The 24190-nt window shown below is 39.1% G+C and overlaps 2 protein-coding genes across 2 annotated transcripts; both read left to right on the top strand.

Moving 5' to 3' along the window:
• Window positions 1–30: 30 nt before the first annotated feature.
• Window positions 31–15409, top strand: LOC139939953 (deoxyribose-phosphate aldolase-like). Its single transcript, XM_071936122.1, has 8 exons — window positions 31–178; window positions 2201–2298; window positions 4612–4759; window positions 5128–5226; window positions 5752–5886; window positions 9423–9551; window positions 10055–10167; window positions 12957–15409. Exons 1-8 carry the CDS (start codon window positions 148–150, stop codon window positions 13161–13163), a joined length of 960 nt encoding a protein of 319 aa, XP_071792223.1. The 5' UTR covers window positions 31–147; the 3' UTR covers window positions 13164–15409.
• Window positions 15410–17031: 1622 nt separating this feature from the next.
• On the top strand, window positions 17032–20691 carry LOC139939850 (uncharacterized). The gene is made up of 2 exons (XM_071935998.1): window positions 17032–17363; window positions 18201–20691. The coding sequence occupies exons 1-2, from the start codon at window positions 17320–17322 to the stop codon at window positions 20689–20691; spliced, it is 2535 nt and encodes an 844-aa protein (XP_071792099.1). The 5' UTR covers window positions 17032–17319.
• The last annotated feature ends 3499 nt before the right edge of the window (window positions 20692–24190 follow it).

Raw genomic sequence — 24190 nt, 5'->3', positions numbered from 1 at the left:
CAGTGACTGACCTCAACCTCTGGAGTTTGAGGTCGCAAAGCAGAAACAGAGCAAGCAAGCTCTGGGAGACTGCGATCGAAGGGGAGGCGACGAGAAGAAGCAAAATAAGCAAGTGGCGAGAGAAACAGGGAAACACCGATCCCAACCATGTCGGCTCGAAACCCTGGCACCGAGCTTGGTAAACTGAATTTGTGTGGTTTACATCAGTGTTGTTTTAAATAAATTTATACGAAAATTGTTAATAAAAAATAATATATACGTGTTTCTCGGTTCATTTTTCAGAATCAGATGATTACTTGCTAGCCCACCTTGTTGAGGTGTTAATGGCTCCGCTTTTAACATCGGTCTCATCACTGTCACCATCATTACGGTGACAGTGATGAGACCGATGTTAAAAGCGGAGCCATTAACAGCTCAACAAGGTGGGCTAATTACTTGCATGATTATCATCATCCCTAAATAATCATAACCATTATGGATGGATGGTGGATGGAGGTAGTATTTGTCATTGCTAAGTTATTTATAAGAAACAAAAGTTTGTCATCAGTCATTGGAATTACAACCAAAAAGACTTTGTTTTTAATTATAATTGAATAGTCCTTTTGACGGTTAGCTCACCTTGTTGAGCTGTTAATGGCTCCGCTTTTAACATCGGTCTCATCACTGTCGCCATTACAGCCCACCTTCGATACATGTCTTAAACGCTAAGTTTTCAAAGACGCAAAATGCTTGGTAGTTTGATTGCAAATTTCTCCCATTTAAAAAAGTCTTATAGGCCTACTACTCCTACGACCGCAACGTACCTAATTTTATTCCTTACATTTGTGGAGTTACTATGACAAATAACAGGGCTTACTAAATGATGTTTGATGACTTTGTCCAGATGTGATGATTTGAAAATTGGTCAAAAACAAACGTGTACAAAAATTACATTTGACGTGACTCGGTCATGGGCGCCGCCATCTTTTAATGTTATATACTCCTCTTACCAGTTTTCACGGTAATGCCTTTTTCTTTGAAGTGGGAAAAATGATGCGATATATCAACCGATGCCCTAATTATCTTCATTTGTTTATATTAAGTATGCAATTATAAATTAAAACTTGATGGACATTGAAATTTTCACACCACACACCGATCTTCAATGACTTCAACTGGTCCCATTTGTTTTGAGTTTTTCCTGTTTTAAAGGCAAATGTGAAAGAATGGTTTCCCGGTGAAGCCATAACGTGGAAGAAATATTTGCAGTGACTGCAATTGTTCTGTGAGACGCTGTGTATGACTCTAGAGCCAGGGGTTGTCTTCATTTTATTCACAATATTTTTTATGACATTTTAAAAATTACCATGGTGGGGGGGGGGCCTAATTTGCAAAAAATAAAGTGTGAATAATTATTGGCTTTTAAATCTGATTTTTATTTATTTTTAATAAAAAAAATTCCACTTAATATTTATAATAAAGCGTAAAAGTAAAAAGTGATAAATGAATCACCAAGCTGATGTTTAAATTTTAATATTTATAATAATATTGATACGAGGGTTAAAAAAAATCTCAAAAAATATTAGAAAATAATATAAGGCACATGGCTTCTTTAAGCCTCTGTATGGTAATATGAATAAATGTTTTGCAAAGAAAAAACATGTCACGGCAGAGTGGGAATCAAAAACCTTTGTGTAAGAGTTGTTTTTTTACCCAAAGTCGGGTGTTATAAAACATTGACATCCTTGGCTATTATGGGGCCAATCCACTTTGTAATCATGTCCCTTGGGCCTAGCCTGTATACGTAGTGTTACTGGTTGTATACCAATTGCATGTACACGTACCTAGTGATGGTCTTTGAAAGCTTTTTAAAAAGACTTTTTCTTTTGATACATGTAAGTGGACATATTTCAGTTTAAAGTTTGCTTCATGCAATTTTTCAACTTTAACTTTTCCTTAGTATGTTGTTTTGAATGAATACAATTTATATAATTTGTTTTCTCAGCAGCCAAACAAAGTGGGAAAAATTGAAAATGTCATATATTTAAAGCTACTACCAAGACTGGTATTAGTTAGGTATTAAAGACTAATTATCAACATATTTGGCAAATTGGTAAGTTATCATGAACTAGTCGAACTTGGCTAATGTGGAGTATCTTCAAGTTAGAGTCAACAAGCTCTTTGTTAAACAATATTATGTCTGTTTGTTTTCTGATGTTAGATCTTGAATGGGTTGAAAGTGTAAGAGTCAATAAACCAGCATGCTTCAAGAGGGCAGATGAGCTAAAAGTACGCAGAGGGGTTAAGAAAAATTACCAGGTATGTTCCTCAAAAACATTCTCCAGACAAAAGGTTGGTTAGGTTACAACCATAAAGTCACCTGGAAATAGAATTTGTTTTCTATATACATGTATGTTTCTGAACAATAAAATAACTTTTTGAGTAATTGTTTTTAACGATTTATATGTAAACAAAAATAATAATAAAGTTGTGTAGGGGGGACTCCGCCTACCCCTGGCCTTTTGTGACGTCAATCGAGGTAGACTTTGCCTCGATCGAACATCGAACACACGTACGTGCAAGTACATTCAAGTCCTAGTCGTGAGTTTGTACGTTTCAAAAAAGTTTTTTCCGGCAATGTCGACCAGGTGTATTGCTGCTGGATGCAGCAAAACAACTAAAGGTGGGGTCAGTTTGCAAAGTGGTCCGGTCCAACGTCTTTTCCAGCGCTGTGCAGCAAACACTTTGAGCCGTCGTGCTGTGAGAATCCGGAATACACTACACATTTTGACATGAAGAGAAAAGTGCTTTTCTAAAACATGACACCATCCCAACAATTTTTCCAGCTAGTGGGGAAGTCGAAGAAGGTACCTGAAAGGCGTAACGAACCTAAAAGAGCATTTGCCTAACCTAAAAAAACAGGTATTTCAACTTTGAGGCATGTTTTTAGCTTGCTCCAAACGTCACTATCTTGTGTTGGCACTGCATACGATTCATCGCGCCTCGATTGACGTCACGAACAGCGCCCTCTCGGGTCGGGCTTATTTTCAAGTTTGTAAATAACATGGAAAGTAATTTTTTAATCAATTGTTTATTCATATTCCACTCATCAAAACACATATTTTAGTGACAAAAGCTTTATTTTGACAAAATACCCCTTCAAGGTTACTTAATTGTTTTGCTTTAAGACCTGGATGTGTAAGACAAAGATTTGAATGTGTGAGCCAAATACACTTCTGCTGCCACACTGAAAGTTTTTGGACTGGCTTTGGTGTAATTCTACCATGCGTCCCACCTTATCTTCCGCGATGTTTGTATGGCGTTTTACAGCACGGTCGCGGTAAGTTTACATTGCGGAGCTATTCCCATTGTACTTATAGCGGCTCGGTTAAGCGGCCCGGTTAAGCGGCCCATGCGTGGAAGTCTTCCGCAACCTCGGTTAGTTTTACATCACAGTCATGACAGTTACGGTAAGTTTACATCGTGGAGCTATTCCCATTGTTAAGCAGCCCATGCGTGGAAGTCTTCCGTAATCTTGGTTAGTTTTACAAAATGGTTGCAGTAGTTGACAGGGATTTCGTTGGCTCCAGGCCAATATCTTTAAATGTACCGTCAGTGTAAACATTTCAAGGAATGACTGGTGTTTGAGTTGTTTTATAATGTTTCGATAGGCCTTGTCAGTAAGTTAAGCTAGTTTACATTGGATGTGATCCAACCATATTTAATTAAAGGGTGGCTGCAGTTTTTTTTTCTTTTCATTTAAACGATTAAACATGACTTTTTAAACCTGAAATATTTTTTAATTATTTTTTATTAAATGAGCAAGTATTTTAAAAATGGTTTTTATGAGATAAGGGGAACCCACCCCGCCCCTAAAAGGGAGCCTTCATTTGCATAAACGTGACGTCATGTCGGTAACCCGAGCCGTCGGGCCCCCTGGCTGTGTGTATATAGAGACGTGTGCACTGTGTGGCCATGTACATGTACCTAGGCGCGTGTAGTTAGGGACCAGACTCTTTTTGCCGACGATATGTTTGAACTCCCGACGTGACGTCGATGGTAGGGGGGCGGTAACAATCCACAAAAGGGGGGGCATGACTTATTCACTAATTACGCAAGTCAGATATGTCGGGAATAAACAAAACACATTTTATTGATGTTCAATACATATATCAGAAATAAATGACTGCAAAATTAACTGTTTTATTTGAATTCACTGCAGCATCCCTTTAAGTCATAGCAATCTGTGATGCTTGGTGATGATACGGATTAACCGGATTGTGGGGCTAGTTGTAGTCTTGAAGTCAAGACGGTAATTGTTAAGCGCGGTGTGTAGTTACAGCGCGGCGTAGCTACGGGGACGATGAACACACCCTCGATCCCAGTATGTGTGTGTGAGTCAGTCGCAATTAGAGCTGCCTCGCGCTACCTACGACTGTTGCATGTGTAACATTGCACTGTGACTGTTGCATGAAAGGCTGACAAATAGGCAGCGCCTAACGACTTGTCATCAAGTCTAGGCTAGTTGAGACAGAATGCGCATCCACAATATCTACCTTCAATAGGCAAAGGGTTATAAATGAAAAACAAATTAAGAAGCTGAAAATCTGTGATTGTTTTTGCTGTTGACAGATTGCATGGTTGCTGAAGGCAATGACCTGTATTGACCTTACAACCCTGTCTGGCGATGATACAGAAACTAATGTGCAGAGACTGTGCTTCAAGGCAAAGCAACCAATCAGGAGAGACCTTCTGGAAGCAGTTGAGATGCACAAGAAAGGTAGGTTTTCATTGACTCTGTACAGAGCAGTCGTCTTGCTTTGAGTTATAATTATAGGTACATGTATTAGGTAGATAATTGTTTGAAAGTTTTCTCAAAAAGTAAAGCATTTCATGGCATAATATTTCAAGAGAAGTCTTTTACCATTACCTTCTGTAAACCCTGTAAGTCATTTGTAAATCTGTGAACTCTTTTTTTCTTTCTGTTCCGAAAGTGTCCAATGGCTTTAATGATTTATATTATAATTTAGAGTGCAAACAGTCCAACGATTCCAAGTCAATGTTCAAACTTGCCTGCAACAAAATTCAAGAAGAATCAAACTTAAGTGTTGCCTATATTCTTTCTATTTTTTTATTTTGTGTGTGTAGGTCTAACAGTTGGTGCTGTTTGTGTCTATCCTGCAAGAGTTGCTGATGCAGTGAGAATACTAAAAGGACTGGGAGCTTCTCATATTCCGGTTGCATCAGGTATACAAACACTCTTGTACATCTACAACTTGTTCTTGCACTGATTCATCCTCATCAATAATGTCATTGCCTTTTCTAAATTGAAGATCAACTCTTTTATTTTCATTAACTCTTTTCCATTTAGTCTTTAAAACCGTAACCCCACGCAGGCCTGATACTTCATGGAGGCAACAAAGGCGATTGCCTTCATGCCCCCACAAAGGCGATTGCCTCCATGCCCCCTGGTCATTGCCTTTTTGCCCTTGAAATGCTCCTGTAGAAATAACCACAATTTCCTCATAGGGTGCCATTTACCAAGGAGAAACTGCTATCACTGTTATTAGAATTAATTGCATACTATTTCATTCGACATCACAGGACTAGGGTCATTATTTCTGTTACTGTTTTTCCTACAAGTTATGAACCTTTCAAGTTGTATTAAAATGCAATTACTGGTATGACAAAACTCTTATCATTTGCAATCAAAACTGGAAGTTTCACCTTCTGTAAAACATGTTTTTCCTTCTCGTGTTTGTTTCTCTCCAGTTGCTACTGGTTTCCCTGCCGGTCAAACACACATCAAGACAAGGCTTGCTGAAATCAGAATCGCTGTTGAAGATGGAGCAAGAGAAATTGATATCGTTATCAACAGAGCTTATGCTCTGGCAGGAAACTGGAAAGGCATGTCATTTATTCTTATTTACCCCTAACCTCACTATAAGGTTTTGTTTCCAAAAGTCTTAAATAAGATCAGTTTGGCTGAGCAGTTCAACAGAGTCTGTGAGTAAAGTCTTATGGTTTTCTTATTCCAGAATCCCATACTGGAAGGCTCCATAGGACAAAGTAATTGGCACACTCACACCCGGTCTAATGTATGAGAGATAATTTTATTGACCACCATTCAATTCTGTAAAGAATGAATAAAATAGTTTGAGTGGATTGAAAACCACTCTCCAGAAATTCTCTACATTGAAACAATTATTATATAAATTATGAAAATACAGGAACTTTCATATGACTGTTAACATTCTCAAATCAATAACAAGTCAACCATTGAATCAACTTATACTTAAAATCCAATTGTATACAATGTACATGTAAATATAAACAGTGTATTATCTTCAATTATCTTGAATGAGTACAATAAACGTACCACTGTGACCGGATGCAGTTAAAGTCACTGAAAACACCAATGTGGTCACTTTCACAAAGGTCATGCAGGTTAGCAATGAGTGCATTCAATAAGCTTCCCTGGGTCGATCCCCGGTCTGCCCCCGTTCGAATAGCTTTGACCTCATTCCAGGGGTTTACCCAGGTCAGCCCCAAGTGCCCTGCTTGTGGAGTGGATCATAATGCACCACGAGAGGGTGAGTGATCGTTCGATTAGCTCTTGTCAGGGGCTCACCTGAGTGAGCACCACGGGGTTGACCCAGGGAAGCTAATCGAATGCACCCAGTACATACAGCCTGTCGTAACACAACTTACAGCAACATGAATACATGTATCCAAAACAATTATCACAGTCATGTAAATATTACACTAGAAATAATTCATGGAAAACTATGACTTATGTAAATTAAGCTTGACAGAACCCAGAAAACAGCACAGAATGATGGCCCCCTACAAACCAATTGTAAAACAAACAGCGTTGTGTATGTGTACATTTTGCCTGAAAGTTAATGTGTCTTTTCCGTAGTTATCACTCAATCACATAACCCATTATTATTATTAGACTACATATAACATAAATCAACTCCATAAAACTCGCCCAACAATTCACCATAACATTATCGGCGGTAAATAGCCCCAAACTGTACTTTCAGCTCATTTCATTTCAACAAACATACACGTCAGCGACTTGCCATCTTGTTCTGCCTTCAGAACCTGCATTTGGAAGAGCACCCACTATTGAAACTAAGCAATCTCAGTTTTACTCGAAACATCCTCCCCCAGAGAGCAATACAGTTGCCTCGAATCTAGTCATATCCTTCAAATAGATGCAGAACAACAATTTTAGTCAGAGGCCTACGTAGCAGGCTGTTTGCGGTTTTCACCTGAACGTTCCGCACTCGATAGTCATTTCCTGGGTACACTTCCGTTATTCTGCCTAGTTTCCATTGCCCGCGAACCAGGTTCTGCTCAGCTACTAGAACCACATCATCCACCTTCACATTCCGTCTGTCTATGTTCCACTTTCTTCTAGGGACCAACAGTGAAAGTACATCCTGAATCTGACAATTCTTGCTTCAGCGTTGCATTACAGTCTGGATGCAACGACAGCGGCTTGTAACTCAAATCGAGACACAGACAGATTTCCCAGTGGTGCCACACGAGACTCCCAGCAATGAATCTCACGCTGTGGGTTCCATCATCCTCTTGCCACCTTGTATGTTAAGTAACTGCACCAAATGCATCTTCTGATCCATCACAGAATAACATAATCTCAATCGACCTCATTGCTTTCGCCATTAGACATCTCTCCGAAGATAAACCATTCAGTCGTTCCAATTCAGTAAAAGAACTTTCTCCACTCGGTTCCAACATCAGTACACAAGGATATTCCAGCCTATACCAGTTTGCCACAGTTTCTGCATCAAGATTTTGCCTCTGATCAGTAGTGCTCCAGTGAACCCAATTGGATCAAAGACTTTTGCTAATTCACTTAACACCATCCGTTTTGTCATTAGTTCCTTGTCCTTGTTGCTACTGGTTTAACCTTGTACTTCAGAAGATTGACTTCAAATTGACTTGCACCCTCTGCTGCTGTTCACCTCAGGGTAGTCAGTGCCATAGCTGGGGCCGGTTTGTCACCAAAGGTCACTACTTCCTTTACATAAACATCAGGCTCTCTTGACTCGTAACTCCTCCACAGAAACCTATGAACGTGTTTGTCTGCTTCTGGGATCTGGACTTGGTGGTACATTTTTGATATATCGCCTGATATAGCAATTGGGTGTTGCCTAAAACGCAACAATACTCCAAAGAGATCGTTCAGAATGTCTGGACCTTTCTGTCATTATTCATTCAGAGAATGACCATTGAAGGTAGCCGATGAGTTAAATACAATCCGCACAGGTGTACTTTTCTTCTCGGGACGGATGACTGGGTGGAGTGAAATATAGTGAACTGAACACTTGTAGCTCTTCATCTCTTCAAATCTTAACTTTCTGGAGAATCCATTTTCCTTCATTCCCTTCATCTGATCATCATACAGTATGGCAATGTTCTCATTCTTCTGCTCAATCGATACCAGTTTTGCCATACATTGCTTCTTATTGTTGGGCAGCTCTCTGGGATCTCGTTTCCATGGATACAGAACTAACCATCTGTCGTTCACTTTGTTGCGTGACTCCCACATGTGGATATACTGCTGTCGTTCACATGGAGTCATTCTCAGATCGTCAGATGGCTTACAGTCGCAATTTGGATCCTGTTACAGTATAAGAGTTGTGAGTTTCTTAAAGTCCCAAATCAGTCATCCTTGATACGGGAATTCTAAAAAAAATTCCAAGCCCATCCAAGGCATTAATTTCTGGATAACTGTCTGCATCCAATGGACATTTTGAAAATGGTTTTACCAGCCCTCTGTAAATGTGTCCTTGAAGATTTTATTTGTACATGTCACCCAGCATGTTAACCCAGCAAAATGATTTACTACTTGTACTTAAACTAAGTGTCGATTAACTGATTGGGTGTTGGGTGTTGTCAACGATAGTAAATTGTCACTCTCGGTGCAGGACTTGGTTAAAATTTTAAGGAGTTCCTTAAGCAATAATTTTTTTTTTTTTTTTTATTTTTATGAACCTCACAAACCTTTTGTATTTAATAATACATTGCATTTTTCATGTTTGCAGGGATGAGATTCTCAATTCCGACTTTCTGATTCTTGTTAAAATGTCTGACTTCGGCAAATTGACTTTTGAAGCGGTGGGCGAGTCATATCCTTTTTGCTTTTTGAACTAGTCCACCAGACGAGTCAACAAATTATTTCTTGTCACAATAAATGAAGGGTTTGATAGTAAAATCCAAGAGAGATTGTTTTTAAGTTCGTTTTGATGGTTTGACAAGTCTTGATATGGCCTAGATTTAATGTGGCCTTCCTTTTCACCCCTGTATTTGTTTACGTGGAAGAAAATTGTTGAATACCTTTTAATAAAAGCTGACATGACAACAAAAAGTTTACTTAGAGGTTGTCCTTTTTCTGTCTGTTATCTTAGGTGTGTATGAGGAGGTGAAATCATTCCGCGAAGCCTGTGGGCCAGCTCATATGAAGGCTATTCTAGCAACGGGGGAACTGGGATCACTAACAAATGTCTACAAAGCAAGCCTAGTGGCTATGATGGCAGGTAAGGCACTAGTTACTGGTAACTTAGCCAATCAGGAATCTGTTTACACATCATGTGACTACCAAGATGTACTAATTAAGTAGATTGATGAAACTAACGCAATTCAACCACATTTTTGAAAGGGCAAGGGCACCAAGGCATTTTCTCCTTAGTAAAGGGCATCCTATGAGTAAATTGTTAATTTCTATTGGAGTATGTCAAGGGCACCAAGGTATCAACCAGGGGCAACGGAGGCAATCGCCTTTGTTGTCTCTGTGAAGTATAGGGCTTGCCACCATTCCAATTTCTCTACTGCGCTGGGGTAGTTGTCAAAACCTAGACCTGTTTACTGTTAGGTGTAGTTTCACTAGGATCTACAAAATGGTCTACCTGAGGTTGCTTGTCTCTTTCAGTTTTTTTGCTATATATTTTGCACATTCTGACTTACTGTTTCAGATCTAGCTAATTCTTGCCTGACAAAGCCTTTTACTGTGAATTTTGTTTTTTGTTACTTTAACTTTCAGGCTCTGACTTCATTAAAACCTCTACTGGTAAAGAAGGAGTGAATGCCATTCTACCTGTTGGCTTGGTCATGGTACGAGCCATTAGAGAATACTATAAGAAAACAGGTGTCAAGGTATGTTAAATTGAAAAATAGGTTTTCTCGGTCAATTTCGGCAAATGAGCAGCCAATTTAACCACCAAGCTATTCTATTTCGCACGAAATCGAATTCTACTGAAAAGGGACATTCAATTTCGTTTTGTGATTAGTCAAATGTAATGTTGCGTCATTCAATTTAACAAAATAATCAGTCAATTTAACAATTCATCAAAGCTGCAAGCAGCATTCAAATTTGCAGACGCTTCTTGAGGCGTGTTTGTCACGAAAAAGAATGACGGTTCGCTAAATTGAACAGAATGCTAAAGGAATTTGACTCGACTTAAGATGAAATTGAATGACCGAATTCTGAATTTGAAACGCAGTAACGACTGGAGAGGCAAAACAGCTTTAATTCGAACGCATGAAAATGAAATTTGCTGCTCATTTGCCGAATTCGACCGAGAAAACCTATAGTAGATTAATGTATTTGTTTCCATTAAATTGGTTTGCAGTGAGGCAGATAGATAGATGGAATTAGCCATTTGCAAATTAGATTTGAATAATGTCTGGTACAATGACTTGCTTAAGCCCTTTCACACAGGGGCAAACCAATTTAGCAAGGGTCCCTTGCTAAATTGTAGCATGGTTGTACATTTTTTTGAAAATGTACCTTGTGTGAAAGGACAAAAAATCTAACACTAGCGGAGGTTTTGACCAAGGACGTAGGCTACATCATCGTGTGAAGGGAACCCTTGTTTATTGAGCGACGTCCTGGGTAAAGTTGCATGCTATTGTGGGTGCTATCTTGTCCCATCAAGGTGATCAGGATTACCAATGAGTCATATCCCAATGACTTCTTGTTTTTCAATTTCTTGTTCTGACATCCAGCACCAGCAGTTGGCAGATTTACGATTTTTTGAGACAGTATTTACAATTTTATTTACAAATTTAAGTGGTAACTTGTGAAATTTAAGTGGTAGGCATGTAATTGTACCAGACAATATTCAAATCCCTAACACTCAAATGACCTATTAAAGTGGCCTTGACAAAGAACTGTACAAATGATCAGTAACGAAAGGTTTAAAGGTTGTTACAAAGGCTTGAAAAGGATGTCAGATTGAAGTACTTCTTGGTATGCTTTGAGATACTTTACTTCTGGCTCAATTATTTTAATAAGCAGCATCTGAGAACAATGTTTTACAAATTATTTTTCACAGGCTGTCAAGAAAACTTTGTAAAGCTCACAGAAAACAAGTGACCTGACAAATACATGAAATAACCAACCTGTGAAAGCTTAAACCGTTGAAGACCACAGCAGCTTGCCCAAAGTGACCATAGCAGTTGCAAATGGCAAGATTTTGCCTACAACAAAAATCAAAGGTTGTGGCCTAAGGTTATATTTACCAATGTTTTTTGTTGTTGACATTTTATCTAGATATAACAATTATTTCTGACAGAACCCCAAATCCCTTTTTCATATGTATTGGAAAAAATGTTTTTTAAACCCCCCAACAATATGAGCCAAATCTTGCCGTATTGTGACAATTATACAGAAATTATTGTTCTTTAAAGACACTGTACACTATTGGTAATTGTCAAAGACCAGTCTTCTCACTTGGTGAATCTCAACGTGTAAATAAAATAACAAGCCTGTGAAAATTTGAACTCAATTGGTCGTCGAAGTTGCGAGATAATAATGGAAGAAAAAACCACCCTTGTCACACGAAGTTGTGTGCTTTCAGATGCTTGATTTCTGGGACCTCAAAATCAAATTCGTGGAAAATTACTTCTTTCTCGAAAACTACGTTACTTCAGAGGGAGTCGTTTCTCACAATGTTTTATACTATCAACAGCTATCCATTGCTTGTTACCAAGTAAGTTTTTATGCTAACAATTATTTTGATTAACTACCAATAGTGTCCACTGCCTTTAAGGTTTGAAGTTTATTTTAATCAGTCATCGGAGTTACAAGATAATGGTGAAAACAAACCTGATATGTTTTTTCCTCCTCTCTTAAAAAATCAGAAGATCAAAACAAATTTTTCACTACATTCTCAAACACCATAGCATTTCAGGCAAAGTATATGTCAAGTGAAAGTTACCACTAAAATCATCTTAATATCATGTATTGGGACATTCAGAAAGAAATTTCGATTTTTAAATATTGAATCTCTTCATAAAATAATCCATACACTGAAGAACAATACATTACAATGCCTCAAATGAACCCAGCTTCAGATCAAAAGTCTCCAGCATCAGTAAATTTCGATGGCTTTGTTGAAATTTAGGCAAAAAACTTTGTTGTTTAATCAGGAATGAAATTAGCGATCTTGGACAGCTGGGTAGTTTTGCTTCTTTGATTTTGCTTATAATTATTTAAATAACAATTTGAACAAAATTTAATAATAATAATAATAATAAAAGTGGCTTCTTGTGTAGCGCTCAGGTCCATCACGCAGTGACACTCATGGCGCTTCAACATTATTACCACTGGTCACTGGGCCCTAAATCATTCCTTAAACCATCTCAGCTCCCTGGGGAGTATACAGCCTGTGCCGCCAAATATGTAGCGCATCAAAGCTAATCCATCACAAGAACCAACTCTGCCCTCACAGGTACCCCATTTACCCCTGGGTGGAGAGAAGCAATTATAGTGAAGTGTCTTGCTCAGGGACACACGTGTCAATGACCAGGATTCGAACCCCGCTCTGCTGAACAGAATCACCAGAGCTTGAATTTGATATTCCGTTATTTCTTTGACCCACCCACCCACGTTTAAATATGTGAATATTTATGTTTTCAATCTTATATTTTTTTCTTTCCAGGTGGGTTTCAAGCCAGCTGGGGGTATCCGTACAGCTAAGGATGCTTGTACATGGTTATCTCTTATGAAAGAAGAGCTTGGTAATGACTGGTTAACCCCAGACCTCTTCCGTCTAGGAGCAAGCTCTCTACTGGGTGATATTGAACGTCAGCTCTTCCATGGTGTAACAGGTCGATATGCTGCAGCTCATGAGTTTGCTATGGCATAAATATATTCTATATTCAAATTGAAATACCCTTGATGGAATGTGTCTGAGTAAGACATGTTAAAGGACCTTGAAGGAACAGTCTCCAACTTTTTAGAAAATGATAAGGGGCTCTCTACTCTTATTTGAATGCAAAATATTAGTAGTTTAGCCCTTTTCACACTACACAAAGCCATTCCTCAGGAAATTCTGCGGAAGTGTTAACCCGACTTCACCCTCTGTTCGTTTGACATTTGATGCAATTTTCTTTGGAAAATGAACACTCGGCATGCCTTTTGGGTTACCTTCTGTTTAATCCTACTTAAGTCGTTTTGACACTCTTGCCCCCCCAGGGATTAACGGCTGGCCTTTTCACATTATGATCACCGGCAAACCTCAGGGAATAGCCACCCCTGCTCTAGAGTAGGGGTAAGTGGTAAAACCCTGGGGTATTCTTGAAATGTGCAGCTGGAACCCTGGGAAATAGGGACCAGTGTGAAAGTGTGCCAGGGTAAAATGTTGGGTACAAACAGTCTTGGGGCCTCCCCCCATGGCTGTATCCTACGGGGATAAGAGATTCAGTGTGAAAAGGGTTTTACAAACAGATGAAGGTGATCACTGGGAGCTTTGTAAAGCCATGTTGATTTTACCAAAAGTACTTCTAGTAGGCAAGATCTTGTCGTGCATAGAAACACAAGGACTGGGACAACAAACTTTGCTATACATGTAGCCTTCATGGCCTCTGTGAAATTCTAGGCCTTGCGTTGACCACACAGCTATAGTGGGGCAAGTTGGAGCAGCGACCATTAGTCAACCACTAGTCAATGTTCCATGGTTACCTATGCATGCAATACATCCTGGGTACCAGCGAAGTCGCCTAATGGTTGACATTAGTCCCTTGCTCGAACTTGCTCTAGGTGGCAGCAAACTTACCAGGTAGATTTCCATTGTTTACATTGTTTTGGGCATGCTCTCCAAGAACAACGGATTTACCTGGTAAGTCTGCTGCCACCTAGAGTTTGCAAAAGTATCCAATTGATTGATGGGATCATTAGTTGTGATTTGAATAGTCCTAAGGGCCCTTTTGCAAGATATTTGCATTAAATGGAAAGACTCTTGATTTGGGGATGGAAACTGATGTATTTTCTAAATACTCATTACCAAATTAAAATAATTGGTAATCAACAGCAAAATTGTTTCAAGTTTTAATCTAAAATGTACTAACTGCTTGTTTAATATAATGTCATCTCTTCAAAGCAACAAACCTTTCATCCTAGGAGCTTTTACTACATGTTGACCTTTTTCTGACACCCATTGTTCCTTCATACATAATTGCATTTATTTATTGCTAATTCAAATTATCAGGTACATATAAATTAAGTTGCACTGTGAAGAATTTATGAAAATTGATGTCTTACTTTCTTTGTGTGCTGATAGTTTATATGAATGAATGATTCAAAAATGTTCAAAAGGTTGAATTTAGTTCTTACTAATTATGGTGTGATGTACATATGTGAAAAGTGAAGGCAGCGATATGTAAGGATTCAGTGAGCTTCTATATGAACAATTAGCATTACTTTCCCACTGATAGGCTATTGTTATGAATGATCTAGGCCCAATTTCATAGAGCTGAAACAAGATTACAAAATTTCTTGTTGTTGCATATTGCTTGTTACTGGTATTCAGCTGTTGTTTGCTTATCCTGAAAATCTTGTTTGGTTGGTAATCCTGTTTTTATCAAAGGAAGAAATTTCATGCTTAGCAGCTCTATGAGTTCAACATTTGTGCCTTGAATGTGTGGACACATAACCTCTAATTATTGATATTTTTAAATACAAGTTTAAAGTTCATTCTATTAAAAACTAAACACTGAAAACAAAATTGTGTAAATAAAATTCGGTGAGAGGTTAATGAGAGAAGACATTTTCGACTAATGTTCGATTGTAATCATGAAAAATATATGAGTAATAAATAGATTCAAAAATCTATATAAAAGAAAGGTGATTGTCAGTATTTTTGTTAATTCACTTACAAAAGAAAAATAGGTATTACTATAAAGAGGATTTCGAACAAATATCCTCGCGGTCTCCCCTAATTACCAGTTTGTTGACGCATTTTTTTAATTCTAAGTTCGTTTTTTTCTTAATGTTGGTCAACTACCTTGTCTGCCCTGATTAAACTACGAACATAAAACCCAGCCGTATAACACCATACTCGTAAGACGTAACGATTTAATTTATTGTGAGAAGTCAACAGTGTTGGAGAGTCACTGAATGGGATAGCGATATCATTTATCATGCAAGTTCAATAGGTTTGGATTACAAAAGGGTTGGCGTGGAAATTGTTGAAATTAGCAGACCCGTAATGTAGATTTATTACTTAAATTTTCAGACGTCCATTGTCGTTGTCAATTAAACTTTGCCGAAAGTTGTCGAAAGCTTCATAAGTTTGTTACTTAAACGTTTCATCATATGCTGTTTAAGAGAGCCAAGTTATACTGGGTTGTCTTTTCCAGACCAATATTTTATTTATTGTTGCATCAAACTTCTTCACCGCCATCAAGGTTTTACCGAACCCTATGAATAAAGGTCCACCTTAATTTCATTCATCGTGACCGCTCGGCAGCATTCCTTTCGAAGAACCTTTTATCATTTCCTCCAATGCCGCGGTCGATACTGAACAAATAATGACTGAACAAGCAACCTGTTCTCAAATTGATCCGTAATTGATTAATCCATTCATTTACAAGGACTAGCCATAGTGATGCATGAATAATCAACCATGTGCTCTTCTTGTTGTCTATGTGTATAGCAGCCTCCTTAGAGTAGGTTTCTAACAAGTTCTTGTCAAAGGAGTAAAGTAGCCTCATGTAATAACGAACAAAGTGGGCCTTGAATTATTTAAAGTTCATTGAATATAACTGTCATGAAAGAATAATGCCAGTGGCAACGTTACTGTTGCGTGCATAATATTATAAGATACAACTGTGAAGAATGTCTGTTTCGGTTTGCGAGGCCATCAACGCAACATAATGAGATTAAAGAGTCAAACATAATGGATTGCTAAATTTCAAAACAAGAATACTTGGTGTAAACTATTTTTATTGGAACAATATTGCGCCATGTTACCACTAGGTATACAAATTAAAACGTAGGCTTATACGTGGTGTATAAATCACCCAGGACATCGTTTTTTTAAAACGTTTGTAAAGCTGTTGTACCCCCGGACTACTCCTGGTCATTGCAAGATGTTTTACTCTCCGAAGATTAAAACAAAAACAAACTGTTGCTTGTTTACTTAAATCTGCTGCAAACAATCAACACAACAATCACAAAACCATCACACTGAGTCAAACATATTTCCCAAACAATTTGATACTATCCCTGATTCCCTTTAGAAACGGAACTTAAAAACAAAATCATATCCTTATTTGCCCACCCTAGTCAGCTGTATTTATTTTGATTAGCTGCTGTGAATCACATTACTGAACTTCTGTTCAATTGATTTACTGTAGGCTACGTCATTCGTAAAATAATATTTTTTAATGATGTTACAGACTTTGCCCTACGAAGATTATCTTTTAATAATTACAGCCAACAAAAACTAATCCTCGTCCATCCTGTTCAATTCACCCATCACCCTGCACCAGGATGTAAGCCTACCGGGTTAACGATTTGATTTATCAATGATTTTACTTTGTTTCTCTCTTTGATGTAATTTTGGTGCGTTTTAAACTCATATCTTAAGTTTGTAGGTATAGGGTTCCCGGTAAAAAGTCTACTGCACCCCTCGGAAGGTCCCCGCCGTTGTCCAGTGGCGGCCGCAACAGGTGACTGGTCCACGACTCGTGTTCTGTGGCTATGCTGAACAGTACGATACGTCATGGTCACATTTTAGACACCAGCGAACAGCAAACAAACCCACCACGAACTTATGTGTTTTTGTAATCGATTTCAGCCAGGGGCATTTGATCTATAAAGTCACTGTGTATCAATGACACTAATAAGCCGGTATGGGATGTGGCATGTATCCTGGCCATGTATCTCAGTCCATGAAATGTTCATCTACGCTATAATGATTGGAGAAAATGAAGTTGTGTTAGTCATTTTGTGAACTTATGAATATAAGAGCTGTGAGAAGTTTTGTGATAAGGACGGCATCTTCTGAGTAAGAGAACATCATGGATGAGGCATCTCCAGAACCCGGTCACCTACCCCCTGACAGGTAGATACGCAACATTATAGTAACGTCATTATAGCGACAAAGATACTCCGTTATTTTACATAATCTATCTAGTTTTTGTTCGCTTAGGCCAAGTAAGTTTTTGCAAAATAAGGTGTTTAGCTTTTGGTAACTTTATTGAAGCAATCAAAAGGAAAAAACGCTGTTATAGTAGTTATTGAATTAAACGTTGTGGATTATCCACAACGTTTAATGCAATACCTACCATAACAACGTTTTTTCTTTTAAAATAAAATAACAATGTATATTACTTTATAAAGCACTTGGTATAGAATTAAAGGAACAAGCTCCGAGTTAAAAAAATGAAACAAATAGATAGAAAACAATTGCCACCCAAAGATGAGAAAACAAACAACACGCGTAATTGCGGTAGTGGTATACATCGAGAGCATATAATATATAACTTTTCTTGGGCTAATGCTATTAACAGCTACCTAAACACTGCAACCGAACACATTTCAAAAATAATGTATATGGAGGCTAATGACGAATTTATGGAATGAAACGACTTTGGCAAAGTGTTGATTGGCGAAAGATCAAAAAAGTAAATAATACTAAAAACAATGCATGATGTCAGCATTATTTTCACACAAACCAGATAAATGAAAAAAAGTGAACGTCCTTTAAACTTCGGAATTCTATATCAAGTTATAATGTTATTATAGCTGATTACAAAAATCATCTGAAATCGAAGGGGTTTATGAAGTTTATGTCTCCGAATATGTGAATTCAGGTATCTTGACCCCAAATGCAGAATGAAACGATGTTATAGAATTGACAAACACCTCATGTTTCTTAATACTCATTTTTTCCCCACAGCATTCAGGAGACGATTTCCAGACAGTGGCTAAGCAATCTCCGAGACGAACCATCTTTCCAAAGGGGACTTGAGACAGGGTTGTTTCTTCAACAATTTACCAACAGTGTCAACCGCGCCCTCCACAAACAAAACTGTACATGTGCCGGGAAGACGTACACAACAGATGAGCTACGAACATTGAGCAACCCCGCCCTCTTTGCTTCAAACACTGGTCCGTCTAATACAGGGAGACATACAACAACACTTCCCCCCATTGATGATGTGGCAGGCGTTAAAAATGCAGCCATCGAAATACAGTCTGCAAGCAATTCCCCTTTAAAGGTTCACCTTGAACGTGAGAGCAAGAAACTTACTGGGGTAACTCTGAAACAGCGACCCCAGGTATCGAAGCCTCTTGGAGGACTTCGAGCTTCAGAGAAAGAAAAAGAGGAATTGAAACTGCCGAATATCATGGACATCATGGACATCAGTGGAAATAACTGGAAGATTATACAGGACGGCTCCAAAAACAGGCACCCCAGTAGAGCTGCTCGATTTGACAGTAAACTTTTTGAAGAGCAAAGTGCGATGGGAAATCGGTCCCCTCCAAAGACGCCTGGGGCTTCAGTAATGGGGCATGCTGGGGAGGGAAGTCACCAAGGAGGTAGGGCTAACGAGACAGCTTTGAACACACCTCTTGCTATTACGGTCCCTGTCGCAGAGCCGTTCAATTATACAGACATTGATAATAGGCCCACTTCAAAGGAAACATCAGATTCTCCAGCTTCGCTTAAATTGGACGAGCAACCAAAATCCCCCGGTGATTATTTACCAGAACTTGAACCAACTTGTACCCTAGCGCAAATAAAACAGTCCCCACGTCTCACTGCCGAATCAATCCAGTCTTCATACGACGAGGCTGAGCGGAAAGCATTGCTTTGCCAACTGAACTCAGCAGTGCGAACAGGTAGAATTCCTTATTCGGAGTTCTTGAAAAGGGTATCTCTTCTTGCCCCGAGTTTTAAACTTGACAAAGTTCGGGATAAACGGGTTCGAACCACAAGTATGGAACAGGCGATACCTGAGCTAAAGAGGCAGGCTACTCGACATAATAGATACCAGTGGACACAAGAGCAGAATATCCTCAACACAGATTCAAACGGCACAGTTGCAAACACTCTAGCGAGCTCAAGCTACACTGGAATCTATGCCAAAGAGCCAAATACAAGGTTTCCACCAGAGTTGCAAAAGCTGTATGCTCGAGGTGGGCTCAAAGTAACTACCTTAAAAATTGACGTTGGAGAGTCACTCCCGGAAAATTTCCTCACCAAAGATAAAGAGGAGCTTCGAATCTTGTATCCGATGTATGACTCACGTGTTGAACAGGAACGGGAAAAAAATGTCGCAAGAATAAACTCATTACAGTCAAGAGACAAACTTCAGGGCATCTACCCTATGAGAAACAAAAATGGCATTTCAAGTGATATGTTTTTATTCCCGTCCAATAGCACCTTTCCCGCGCAAAGTGGTGCTGACGATTTCAGACTTAAATTTAAGGTGAAAAGGGGCTCTGATGCTGGGCGAGACCGAGACGGTAAGATCTATTTTATTCACGGGAAACAATCTATATCAAAAGAAGGGGAGGTAATTGATCTTCCTCCGACGAGTTCATTGAGACGCATCAGCGGTTCAGACAGTCGAGATGGCTTAAACCCATCCAGAAACTTTCCAAGGCAGCCACCGACAACACCTGCCGATGAACGTCGTCAAAGCCATGATTTAGGTAGCGAATTAACCACCAGGCCGATCCCCACCACCATCATTGTCAGCTCTGCTGCTGACGAGAACTTTTCAGAACACGGAAAGCAACTTGAGAATTCGACAACCAAAAGTCTGGGTAGAATTCAGGAGGATCCGCTTGATGCCGTCTCTCATGCAAACACTTACGGAACTGACCTTCATTCCAAGAGATTCGCAGATATATTTGAGGAGAGTCCGCACGAAGGTCCGACACCTATTGAAGACCCCATCAATGTTGTTTTCCCAACTGGAACATCTAGTAGGAATCGTAAGCGAGTCTCGTTCCATCAAGAGAGGGCTGGGGAGGCAGATGGGGATGACACCGACTTCACAAAGTCTCGCGAGACCCTGCAATCTATTGCCACCAACGAAAAGCCCTCAACGCCAGATCGTCTCCAAGTGGCATACACCATAAGTGATGATCGTATTACGCTATCGGACGGCCAATCAGCTAGTCGAGGCGACGAAATCAAACCAGCAGTTAAATTATTAGAAATTGACGACAGTATAAGTGTAGGAACTTTTGAGTCTCTGACAAGAAGACCGGTGTTATATCAAGATTTGCATATCTGGAACCGGGACACTAATGGCGTTCATCAGACTGCTGTTAATAATACATCACTCAGTGAAATTCAAAATCACGGTCCAGTCTCTGTTAGTACAAAGCAAGTTGTGTTTGTAAGTCCTGCCCATAATATACAAGAAAAATAAGTACATAATACTATAGTATAACAACAACAACAACAACAACAACAACAACAACAACAACAACAACAACAACAACAACAACAACAACAACAACAACAACAACAACAACAACAACAACAACAACAACAACAACAACAACAACAACAACAACAACAACAACAACAACAACAACAACAACAACAACAACAACAACAACAACAACAACAACAACAACAACAACAACAACAACAACAACAACAACAACAACAACAACAACAACAACAACAACAACAACACCACCACCACCACCAACAACAACAACAACAACAACAACAACACCACCACCACCACCACCAACAACAACAACAACAACAACAACAACAACAACAACAACAACAACAACAACAACAACAACAACAACAACAACAACAACAACAACAACAACAACAACAACAACAACAACAACAACAACAACAACAATAATGTAAACCATGTGGTCAGTTGCCATTCTGGTATGCTCCTTACTCTATGCTTAGAACATTAATATTAAAGACAGTGGACGCTATTGGTAATTGTCAAAGACAAGTCGACTCACTTGGTGTTTCTCAACGTACGCATAAAATAACAAACCTGTGAAAAAATTTAGCTCAATTTATTGGTTGTCGAAGTTGCGATATAATAATGAAAGAAAAAACACCCTGGTCACACGAAGTTGTGTGCTTTCAGATGCCTGACAGGGCACACTGAAAAGTGAAGTATCTTTGAGAGAGGATGATAGTGCTCCTCGATTGATCCACAAAGCAAATTAATGTATGAGTAAAAGCCAGAATTAAATTTTTTTATCTCCGATGCAAATTTAACATAATTATTATATCGTTTTGGTACCCGCTGCCAACACATAGAATTCAAACTGCCTCTAGTTACCGGGCAACCTCTGTAGTAGTCTTGGTACAAGACGTTTCTCGTTTCCTTATCACGCACACCGCGGCCAATTCACCGACAGCGCGCGCACCTACTCACCTGACTTTTAGTCCACTCACCGCCCCGGAGAAACTCCGGGCGGTGAGTGGACTTATAAGTCAGGTGAGTCGGTGCGCGCGCTGTCGGTGAATTGGCCGCGGTGTGCGTGAAAAGGAAACGAGAAACGTCTTGCACCAAGACTACCTCTGTAGTCTAGTTGGTAAGACACTGCTCTAGAATTGCAAGGGTCGTTGGTTCGAATCCCACCCCAGTAATATGCCTGTGATATTCTTGTCCACAGGACTCGGGAAAGTACTGAGTATACAGTGCTAATAACACACATCGGTCTATGGGTAAAAAATTTTTTTAAAGGGGCACACCGGCTTACCGTTTACGCAATTTAGTGGTGAAGATTCATAACTAATGTTTTTTATAGATGGTTGCTGTACAAAAAAAATCATCAAAACGGCACGTTATTAGCGAAAGATGATTTTAAAAATTTCATATCTAAACAAAAAAAAAACATTAAAGGAACAAGTTGCCTTGGATCGGTCGAGTTGGTCTTTGAAAAGCGTTTGTAACCGTTTGTTATAAAATGCATAATTATGATTAGAAAGATATTATAATCCACACAAGTATTACTCGAAATTGAGTGGTTTTCCTTTTACCTCGTCGACGAACACGGCCGACTGTGTTAGTTCGCAAAGTAAAAGGAAACCCACGCAATTTAGAGGCAAATGTGTGTGGATCATCGTATTCTACTTTTACAACATCTTTCTAACCATATGCATTTTATAACAAACGGTTACAAACGCTTTTCAAAGACCAACTCGACCGATCCAAGGCAACGTGTTCCTGTAATTTAGTCCTGCACTTTTTAGCATGCTGAGGCAGTGCACCCAATGTTTTTTTTAATAGTCTTTCTTTGCAGTCGTGCACGGGACAGGGATGGTAAGCCGAACATTTGCAACTAATTGTCCTTGTGTTAAAACGTTAAAAGAGTAGGAGCAGATATGGGTGACATGATGTGAAGTGGGTGCGGCGGACGCGCCCAGCTCCTTATTATCGCCCGCTGGGAGATGGATAGCAACAAGAAACTAAAACCAAAGATGCTTGTCGGAGGTATTGCCCCAGAAAATCTGTTAAAAGGAATTTGCTGTAACTGTAAGGAAGGGGAGAGGCAGTGCCAAACGATGAAATGTAGCTGTATGAAGTCTGGCATGTCATGTGTGTCTGCATGTGGAGTGTGCTGTGGACATTGCTCCAATGGAGCAGAAGTTACAGACACCGAAGAACTGAGCGATGTAGAAGAGGAAACTGAATAATTCAAGCCGATTGTTTTGGCCAAATTTGTAGGGTCTTTAATGAGCTTACTGTCACTCTTGACCTGTGAGTTCCCGGTAGTTTTACTGATCAAAGCATTGCACTTCCACTTAACGTGTCTTGAACCAAACTGAGCCTTAAAACAGTGTGATACACTTTAATAGATACATAGTAACGTGCAATGATAGTTTAAAAAAAATTACATTGAAATTTGTGTAATGACCTCTTTGATCGCCTGTAAACAAGCGCCATGTCTTCAATCATGCTTAACTTTTCACATGATGATAAAATGACAATATAAACAGCACATACAGAGTTTAAAATTAAATGTCCTTTCATTTATTTTGATACCAAACACAACATACTTTAGGCAAATTTGGGGTAATTAACTTCCAGGTTTTAACCCCCCCCCCCCCCCCCCGGGGAAACACCCATACCTACCAATATCAGTTGAAACCAGCTTCTTTCCAATTTTTTCCCCAGATTTGCTGGAAACATTATTGCTAATTTTTGGTTACTAACTGAAGAAAAGTGAATTAAAGACACTAGACACTATTGGTATTGTCGAAGACCAGTCTTCTCACTTGGTGTATCTCAACATATGCATAAAATAACAAACCTGTGAAAATTTGAGCTCAATCGGTGGACGAAGTTGCGAGATAATAATAAAAGAAAAAAACACCCTTGTCACGCGAAGTTGTGTGCTTTCAGATGCTTGATTTCGAGACCTCAAATTGTAAACTTGAGGTCTCGAATCAAACTCGTGGAAAATTTCTACTTTCTCAAAAACTACGTCACTTCAAAGGGAGCCGTTTCTCACAATGTTTTATACTATCAACCTCTCCCCATTACTCGTTACCGTAAGTGAGGTTTTATGCTGATAAGTATTTTGAGTAATTACCATTAGTGTCCACTGCCTTAAAGGAACACGTTGCCTTGGATCGGACGAGTTGGTCAAAACAAAAGCGTTTGTTACCGTTTTTTATAGAATGCATATGGCTGGAAAGATGTTTTAAAAGTAGAATACAATGATCCACACAAGTTTGCCTCGAAATTGCGTGGTTTTCCTTCTACTGTGCGAACTAACATGGTCGGCCATTTATGGGAGTCAAAATTTTGACCCCCATAAATGGCCGACGTGTTAGTCGACAAGGTAAAAGGAAAACCACGCAATTTCGAGGCATGTTTGTGTGGATCATTGTATTCTACTTTCACAACATCTTTCTACCCATATGCATTT

This window comes from Asterias amurensis, chromosome 7, assembly GCF_032118995.1.
Source record: "Asterias amurensis chromosome 7, ASM3211899v1".
NCBI lineage: Eukaryota > Metazoa > Echinodermata > Asteroidea > Forcipulatida > Asteriidae > Asterias > Asterias amurensis.
Note: the sequence above shows the minus strand (reverse complement) of the source record. Positions and strands in the feature narration are given on the sequence as shown.

What these genes read in the sequence shown, in the direction of transcription:
- LOC139939953 (XM_071936122.1), top strand. Translation starts at nt 148, where the DNA reads ATGTCGGCTCGAAACCCTGGCACCGAGCTTG. An exon ending in AAACCCTGGCACCGAGCTTG is followed by an intron (nt 179 to 2,200) that starts GTAAACTGAATT and finishes TTCTGATGTTAG; the next exon opens with ATCTTGAATGGGTTGAAAGT. An exon ending in AGTTGAGATGCACAAGAAAG is followed by an intron (nt 4,760 to 5,127) that starts GTAGGTTTTCAT and finishes TTGTGTGTGTAG; the next exon opens with GTCTAACAGTTGGTGCTGTT.
- LOC139939850 (XM_071935998.1), top strand. Translation starts at nt 17,320, where the DNA reads ATGGATGAGGCATCTCCAGAACCCGGTCACCTACCCCCTGACAG. An exon ending in GGTCACCTACCCCCTGACAG is followed by an intron (nt 17,364 to 18,200) that starts GTAGATACGCAA and finishes TTTTCCCCACAG; the next exon opens with CATTCAGGAGACGATTTCCA.